This window comes from Vigna radiata, chromosome 11 (assembly GCF_000741045.1).
Source record: "Vigna radiata var. radiata cultivar VC1973A chromosome 11, Vradiata_ver6, whole genome shotgun sequence".
NCBI lineage: Eukaryota > Viridiplantae > Streptophyta > Magnoliopsida > Fabales > Fabaceae > Vigna > Vigna radiata.
The window spans coordinates 15867237-15876164 of record NC_028361.1 but is presented as its reverse complement, the minus strand read 5'-3'; the positions used below and the strand labels follow the sequence as shown (position 1 = coordinate 15876164).

The following is an 8928-nucleotide window of genomic DNA, read 5'->3' as shown; positions in this document are numbered from 1 at the left end:
CTGTGTTCGCATGAACAGATTTTACTGTTCATGCGGATTTGCGAGCAATTAATTCAAAAGTTTTCGTGTTCGTTTGCGGTGAACTGTGGGGATGGAAAAGCGATGAATTGCGGGATTGCACTGTGCAGACCATCCTCGCTATTGGAAGAAGATTTACGCTGATTTACCCTTAAATGACTGAAATACCCTGTACGATTATTAAAATTACAACCCAATATCTTCAGCCCCCATATTCGATTCTTAAGTTTAAAAACCGATTCCAAGAAGCAACTGAAAAGCAGAAAATCAAAATGCCATGCACTGTGCTTTCACGAGTAAACAATGTCGTTGCCCATGTGATGCACTGTCCTGGCCATGCATAGTCTGGGTTCTGCAGCCTGCTTTTCAAGCTCATAACAGTGTAAGCTGGCGAGATCCTCTGATTCGGATTCTCTGGTTGTGTGTTTACATAGTAGTGTGTATTAACTCGTGCTTGTGTGTTTACATAGTAGTGTGTATTAACTCGTGCTTGTGTGTTTACATAGAGAGAACGAAGTTTGAGAGTGTGAGTGAGGAGCTTTGTGACAGTGACTGTGTGCTGAAGTTTTCTGTTCAGAGTGAAGACCCGTGGAGATGGCAACCTAAGGTAATGTTTCTCGCACAGTTTTATGTCGTTGTTGCAGGTTGAGGATGTATGGTTCTCGTGAAGACGAAGAGAGGGGACGAGGAAGAAGGCGCTTGCTTGATGATGAGGAGCCAACCCGACGAAGAATACGAAGCTTGAAGCAAGGTGCAAGGAGGTGTATCCGGTTACAGCCTCGCGTATCCGGATCCAGCTTTCAGAAGATCTGCGCCTGGAGGTGTATCCGGTTACAAGCTCGCATCTCCAGATCCAGCGAAGATCTGCGAAGGGGTTCCAGCTTTGAGAAGGATTTGCGAAGATCGCGTCATGCCTTCCTTTTCCACTCTCCGGAGATTCTCTCCGTTCACCCAACGCTTTCGTACGCTGAGTTCTTCCACTTCCCAGTCTTCATCTTCTCCCAGTCCTCGTCGGAATCTCAGTTGGGCTTCGGGTTCAGCCATTATTGCAGGCGTAGCCTCTGCTCTTGCTCTTTTCTATTGCTACAAAAATGTCTTCCATTAAAAAAACATCCTAAATCAAAATATCCACGAATTATGATAGGTCCATAAACATTATTTTTTAAGAATATTTATTTTAAATATAAAAAATACAATTAATTCTTAATTGATCATAAAATTTAAGTATTTTAATTTGTAAAAATAAATACAAACATTTTAATATGATTAAAATAGATTTAAAAAGAATATCAACGAAATTGATTGCTGGTTTATATAAAAAAAATATACATCAAAATATTTGGTTAAATGTATTTAGTTTTTCTTGATTAGTCAAACATATTATTAAAGTATATAAGCTACTCATCTAATTTTATTATATAAAAAAATTCATTTGAATTTGAATGAGATATTTTAAATGAGATATTTTAATTTGAAATTTTGAAATAATAAATTTTAAAAGTTCAAAATAATAAACTTGTAAATAATAATTTTATGAATTTTTTTATTATATGTTTGTTTTAATGGACGACTTAAATTTATATTTAAATTTTATAAATTATTTTTTTCTTCAATAGTATATATATATATATATATATATTACAAAATTATTAAAAAGTAGATTATAATTAATAATTATATTAAACTATATATTATATATTTTATTTAATAACATATTAATTATTAATAATTAATTTTCTCTCTTTATTAACATTTATACATTTAAATATAACATTAAAAAATAACATTTTATACCACTTTAATAATTAGGGAAATTTTAGTAATCTTTAATTTTTATCAATTAAACTAATTTTTTAAATCTGTCACATCAATCAAATCATACACTAATTCTTATAAATATTACTCTCAAATCTACTCTCAATTACTCACAAATCCACTCAAAAAACAACAAAAAAATTACCCTCAAATCCACTCAAATTCATTCAAATCATCTATCCCAAATCATCTTCCACAAATTCCCCAAAAAGAACAGAGCCTATATGACTTTGATGTCAATTCATTGAATAAGAACCGATAAAGTAAGCATGTTTTTTCTTTTGTTTAAGTATTTCTCATTTTCTCAACTGCACCGATACATTTAAAGGCTGAAAGTTGTCTTTCAGCAATTTAAAGACTTAAATTCTATTAATAAATATAATAAAAATTCATTATAGACAAAATAACTATTTATTGACATTTTAACCTTTTACTCTAACAATGAAAACGGGTGAATTAAAACTGTTAAAAGAGAAAATATTATTTGACACAATAAATTTTTTCCTTTTTACATTCTTTTTTATAGTATTTATTTTAATTTTTAATTTTTTTAAAAAAAATTAAAAATTTATATTTTTAAAATTGCTTTATCGTTATATTATGTTTCAAAGAAAATGTAAAAATATTTTATGATATCATTATTTCTATTAAAATTAATGTTTAAGTTTATATCACCAATTCCTGCTTAAGACATTCAAGCATTATTGCAATAAATTATAATAAAAAATCATAGATATTTTTTTGTGATGTGAAACATATTTATTGCAACGAGTGGTGATTTTTTCTGATTTGGAATATTGACGAAGGAAAAGTACATAAAAAAAATTGGGACAATGATATTTTGATAATATTTTTTGACAATTATTTTGATAATAGGACAAGTGTCACCATTTTATTGGTTTATTTGAATTTGTATTTAAAAAATATTTAAAATAACTAATCACAAGCTACCATGTATACGTTGTCAAAAAATTGTTAAAAAAGTGTCCTTAAAAGAAATTTTTCCACTGAATTGCGATGACCAACATTGATGGGCCCATGGTACAACGTTGTAAAAAATTTGTTAAAAAGAGATTTTTTCTTTGATAATGTCATTTGTTGGTAGCTGCTGCGTACTATACCACAAATCTGTTATCTCTACCTCTCTTCCTCATCCACCATTCATATAAGCATTTCATTCCCTAGCAAATAACTCTATCAAATAAACATATTCCACTGCTGCATAGTGATGGCTAAAAACGATTTGAAGCTTTTGGGTGGGTGGTTCAGCCCTTTTGCCCTAAGGGTGCAGATTGCCCTTAACCTGAAGGGTGTAGATTACGAGGTTATTGAAGAGACCTTGAATCCCAAAAGTGAACTTCTTCTTAAGTCCAATCCTGTGCACAAGAAAATCCCAGTTCTCCTTCATCAAGATAAAGTCATATGTGAATCTGCAATCATAGTCGAATACATCGATGAAGTTTGGACCCATGCTCCCTCCATCCTTCCACAAAATGCCTATGATCGAGCTAATGCCAGATTTTGGGTTGCTTACATCGATGACAAGGTTAATTTTTCTCTTGAAAGTCGTGAATATACAGTTAAATTCATTACATGATAAAAATATATTGTTTTTTGTTGTGGGAGTAGTGGCTTTCGTCCTTGAGAAGTATTCTGATAGCTGAAGATGAGGAGACAAAAAAGCCACACTTTGAGGAAGCAGAGGAAGCAGCTGAGAGGTTGGAAGAAGTGCTAAAGAAGAGCAGTAGTGAAGGGAAAGCATTTTTTGGAGGAGATACGATTGGATTCATTGATATTGGTTTTGGTAGCTTTCTGAGTTGGACGAGAGCGATAGAGAAGATAAGTGGAAGAAAATTGCTGGATGAAACCAAGCACCCAAGTTTGGTCCAGTGGGCTGAAACATTTGCTGTTCATCCTGCTGTCAATGCCCTTCTACCAGAAATTGACAATCTTATTGAATATTCCAAGATTTTAAAGCTAAAGTTAGCTGCTGCAAAGTAAATGGGATGAATTTCAAATGCTTGTTCTAAGCTATGCGTGTAGCAACTCTCTTCATTTACAACTTATCATAAATTTAAAATAAAGTACAATCATTTGGAATTTGTTCTTCTTTTGTGTTGTAATGTAATGTCTCAACTTTCACAATATTCATGACATCAATATTATGATTAGGAGTTTAGTTTAAGTTTTGACTCTTCTTTCAATTTATATATTTGTAAATATAAAATTAAATGTTCCTGAATAATTTTATATTAAAAATTTAAGATGATAGTTACAAGTCGTAAGTTAAATAAAAGTGATAAGTATGACTTCTACGTAAACAGAAAAACTTATGAATTCATTATTTTAAATTTTGTTGGTAGAAGTGATGCCTAGATTTTTTATATAGACTTCGTATTGAATCTCTTAATAATTTCTATAAATAAGAGAATATATAAAATCGTCGTTTTGAAACAAAATTAATTTTCAAAATAAATTAATATCATTTCGTAAAAGTAAACGGTTTGAGTGAATATTGATTTGGAATATGCCACCATATAATCGATGTGAAATCTGACACATCAGAGCGTTGAAATGAAATATATGGGCAAAGATTGGATAAAATAAAAATGATTTGAGTGTACATTGAATGCATGTGGGACAGGATCTATAGAGAATCACGTGAGAAGATTTGCACCATGCGAGCCTGTCCGATCCCGACACAACAAATATCTGTCGTTTTAATGTTTTCATAAAGTGATAATGGAAATTTTGATACATTTTGTTATTCTAAATTAATTCTTTCCTATCATCAACTCCTTACAAAACTCGATAACTTTTAATTGTATGGAAGTTTAAAATTGGACGCAATTCCAATTATATAAACATATATTTTTCTAAAATTTTAGAGATCGAGAGACTCATTTGGATGACGCACTTTTATTACTTTTTGATATTTGAATTTTTTCAATAGCTCGCTTGTTTTAGTTGTTGATAACTCGCTTTATTTCAATCTTAATCGTTTGGTGATCTTCAAGTTTTGACCAAGAGGAGGAGGTACCTGCAATGACACTCTGACGCTCAAGTTAGGCGTGTGGTGGAAGAACCTCGGTTCTTAACTGAATATTTAGTGAAGGACTTTCACTGTTTGAGTATTTCTGAGTGTGATTAGAATGTACTTGGCCCATCACCTTCGTACTCTATTTATAATTTATCACATGGAATATAAACAGAGTTAGTATAAAAACAACTAAATGAATAAAATTGACCTTACCTGCGTATCCAGTCTTGCATCTATTAGCATATTCTCCATATCTTTAATTATACATTCCCGAATTATTTTAGGGCATTACTCCCTCCACCTCTACAAAATGCTTCCTCCACCTCCCCATTCCATTTTTGCCTTTTAGTAATATTTGAACCAATATGAATATAACTCATAGCATTATTCGTTGGAGGACAAACGAATATTATCAACATCTGTTGACAAATGTTGAAATCCGTTTAATTGTAAGAGAGAGGTTCTCTCTACACCACCATAACCTTCTCCATGAACCTCTTCATTTTTTTTCTCAGGTTAAAATATTTTTACTTTCACCCTTAACTTTTTATATTTTTATTAAAACCCTTGCGGCACATCACATCCCACCTCCTTCAGTCTTCTCTCTTTTCCCTTTTCTTTCTCATTTCCGTTTTTGTCATCCACCCCCACAACTTCTCTCTTTCTCATTCCTTCTTTTCTCCATTTTTATTTCTCCCTTTTGGTGTTATAGTTTCGTTTGATAAGGATTTGGGGATATGGTATGGTCTTCTTCTATAAGGTTTAACTTCGTGTTTTGCACTTTAGCAAAGATCTGTTGCTTGAAACATTTTTTTAGTAATCCAACTAACATTGATGGATTAAATATAATGGTGGGAAATAATTCCAAACTCTTGGTACTTAACTCATTTTGCCCTATGCTCACTTTCATTTATGACGTAACTCGAACCCAAAACGGATATGGAAAATTTCCTTCAACGGATATGGACATCTGTTGACGAATATAGATATTCGTTCAAGTCAGACAGATCTCAAATGAAGCCTTTGTTTTCTTGTTTTAAATAGAAATGGTTGAAGACGAAAGTGGGAGGAAAAGAAAGAGATAAGAGTAACATAGATAGAGGTATAGTCCATAAACAAAGAGAGATGATTTACTTCCAAAAACACATATCTATGGCGAGAAGTGTGTTTCTCGTGTAGCCACCTTGCTTCAGGGCTCCATGGCACAGACCAGACACGCGGTGGGTGATTTTGTCTGCTAGACCGTCCCTCCTAGGGGTATTGCAACCTATATTGCTTGGGTTTCTGCCAAAACCTTCGTCATAGGGATACTCTCACCTTGGCAAAATCCGGAAACTGTTCAACCTTTTTAAAGAGGATGATGTTAGGAAGTATGTCAAACGGATTTGGAAAAAGTGGGGTGGGGGTGTGGCGGCACCAGAGAATGGAAATGAGATGGGTTTATTTGTAATTGAAATTTTTTTTAGGAGGTATAGTGAGCAAATGGGGAGGTGGAGGGAGCAACCCTAATTATTTTACGGTTATTTGGGCTTTAGCTTTTAGCCCATTTAGACTATTACTAGCCCAATCGTGACTTACCCTGCTCCATTCTTATTTTATTTGGTGTTGACTATGAATAGACCGTTCGGTTTTATTGGGTAACCGTTTGGTCATAATATCATACCGTACACATATTAAAAGTGAAATTTCAATTAAATTATGTGATTAAAATGATTTTTGTATTTAAAATTGACAACAACTTTGCATTTTTTTTTTAAGAATTTAAGGTGTTGAATATATATAGGAGAAAAGTCAATCAAAAGAGAATAAGTTGTATATTTTTTATTTCTTGTATTTAGTTTATTATAATATTCTTGAAAAATATTGTTTTCCACTATTTTTTTTTTTTAAATTTCTTTTCATGTTGAAAAAATTTCAACGTTCACATTACCTTTTGTACTGTATGGGTCGAACGGCTATAAAATCATCTTGTCGGCCGAATGATTGAAGAAAGGATTGTTGATGAGAATTCGTAATCGTATTTATGTGAGATTTAAGGTAAGAGGTGATTAGAGCCACTGGGCTGAGATTTGACTGTGATTAAGGTTTCACTGATATAGACCCATGACGAAAACTATAAATAGGGAGGTCAAAGGTAAGAGATAGATGATTTGCATTTACTGCACATTTATTATTGTTTTATTGAACTCTCTAACAGACGGTCAATTGACTTAAGCATTAGATACCCTTTGGCAGGTACATCTTCGAATGCTGAAGGAAAGAGACCAAAGAAAAAGACTGAATGACTTTAAAAGAAATCTGGAAAGATGTTTGGTGACTTGACCTCACAACTTAAACACCTTTATTTTTATTTTTTTAAAATATCACATAAAAGTTGAACAAATAATTTCGTTGATTATTAAGAAAGAATCAAACAAATTATTTAAAGGTGTTTCTTTGAAAATATCAAACAATAGGATATTTTGGATCATGACCACTTTAAAGTTTAGAAAACATTCCACTTTTAAAGGCAATTTTTTGTCATCCATTATATAGAAATGTTTCTATCATTACACTTCATATATAATTTGAAATTATATTACAAATTTAAAATATTTCAGAATTACAAAATTTAAAATTATCTTAAATAAATATTAAATGATAAAATATATATTTGTTATATTATCGAGTGAAAACACATGCATTACATATATGTGCATTTACTTTTTTTATATAAATAAAAATAAAAAAATATTATTATTATTACTGTAATTATAAAATTAAGTATAAATAATTTATATAATTTTGCTGTAAGCAGTTTTTATTTATTTTCTAGATAAATTTTTATTTAAAAAATGATTAGGTTTAAAAAATGAAAAAAAAATTGTTAAATTTAAACAAATATTTAATTAAAAAATATTAATAAAATAATTATTTTAAATATAAAAAATTATTTAAAAATAAAATTGGAATACAAATGTCGACAGCAAAAAAATTGAAAACTCTTAATATAGATATTTTGGAGAGTAATTCTAAATTATATAATTTAAAACATTTTAACTTATGTAATTCTAAATTGCATAATTTAGAATATAATTTTATTAAAAATATGAAATTATATAATTTAAAATGTAATTTCAAAATATATAATCCAAAATCACATTTTAGAATTATATCTTAAATATTTAAAACTATGTAATCTAAATATTTTAAATTTCATAATATGAATGTATATTTCAATGTAAAATTTAAATTATGATTTTCCATTACATAACTTATAATATATTTCAAGTTGATTATTAAAAAAATAATCAAAATCTGTAATTAAAAGGCAAAGTATAATTATGAATTTTCTATTTTAAATATAATTTTAATAAAATTATTCTAAATTATCTAATTTACATCACACTAGGGAAAGATACACAACTCGTTCTTTTCGATAATTAATAATAATTCTAGAATTGAAATTTATTAAGACAAGGTAATAAAAGAAATTTGTTGCCTTGGTTACCAATGTCATAAAAGAATTACCCTTTAACGTTTTTGTCATATGAAATAAAAGTAAATAAACATACATTCTCACCCAAACTAATATTATAAAAATGCAAAACCATTAACATACACAAAATATGGAAAGCCTATAACGAAGTTCAACTATTTAGATACAATTATGTCAAAGCTAAATTTAATAGTTATAATTCTCTCATGATAAATACGTCTAAAGAAAACCAAACGTGTACATATATCATTAAACAAGAAAAAAAAAGATAGATTCATATAAAGAGTCTTTTTGGACATGACAAAAATTATTATTTTCATCACATCTTCAAATGATAATTATTTCATCTTTATCACTCATACTTATTTGAATGTAAGAGTTAGTGTATGAAATGACTCATCACAAAGTCAACCAAGAACCAAGAAAATGAATTTTTCTTTTCGTCAAAACTTGTTGTAATATGTACTTTCACTAATTAAAAAATAGTCTTTTTAACGCGTCAATACACCTTAGTTTTTACATAATCGAAGCATATTAAAACATAGCGGCATTTTTGTAATTAAGGTGAACTTATATA

At 29.9% G+C, this 8928-nt stretch overlaps 1 protein-coding gene across 1 annotated transcript; it reads left to right on the top strand.

Annotated features, from left to right (window-relative positions):
* The first annotated feature begins 2923 nt into the window (after nt 1–2923).
* On the top strand, nt 2924–4018 carry LOC106776969 (glutathione S-transferase U18). The gene is made up of 2 exons (XM_014664454.2): nt 2924–3379; nt 3463–4018. Exons 1-2 carry the CDS (start codon nt 3062–3064, stop codon nt 3832–3834), a joined length of 690 nt encoding a protein of 229 aa, XP_014519940.1. The 5' UTR covers nt 2924–3061; the 3' UTR covers nt 3835–4018.
* Nucleotides 4019–8928: the final 4910 nt, after the last annotated feature.